At 37.4% G+C, this 281-nt stretch overlaps 1 protein-coding gene across 1 annotated transcript in view; it reads right to left on the bottom strand.

Moving 5' to 3' along the window:
* ZFYVE26 (zinc finger FYVE-type containing 26) overlaps positions 1-281 on the bottom strand; it is a 69,171-nt gene that overhangs the window by 38,849 nt on the left and 30,041 nt on the right. Inside the window, 1 exon segment of the mRNA XM_025201367.1 lies at positions 1-88. This exon segment is cut by the window's left edge and continues 19 nt beyond it. Coding sequence (XP_025057152.1) covers positions 1-88 — 88 coding nt within the window.

Below are 281 nucleotides of genomic sequence, written 5' to 3' on the forward strand. Positions count from 1 at the left end.
GTCTGATTACGAACAGGGTGTGCCTCCAATTCTGATGGTTTCACAGAGGCCTGTTCTACCAAGTTACTGAGCAGACTTCCTTTGGAATCTAATTTAAACAAAAAATAAAAATCCAAGATTAGACTAGAAATGAAATACTTAAAAATACAGTTGTGTTGTGATTTTATTTCTACCCTTGTAAATATATCCTTCAACGTGGAGATGAGCTTTCACAGAAAGCAACAGAAATTACTACAATAAAATACACCATTTACCCTGTCTAGCTTACAGCCGGGGGGGGG

The sequence above is a fragment of the Alligator sinensis genome, unplaced genomic scaffold (genome assembly GCF_000455745.1).
Source record: "Alligator sinensis unplaced genomic scaffold, ASM45574v1 scaffold768_5, whole genome shotgun sequence".
In the NCBI taxonomy this organism is placed as follows: domain Eukaryota; kingdom Metazoa; phylum Chordata; order Crocodylia; family Alligatoridae; genus Alligator; species Alligator sinensis.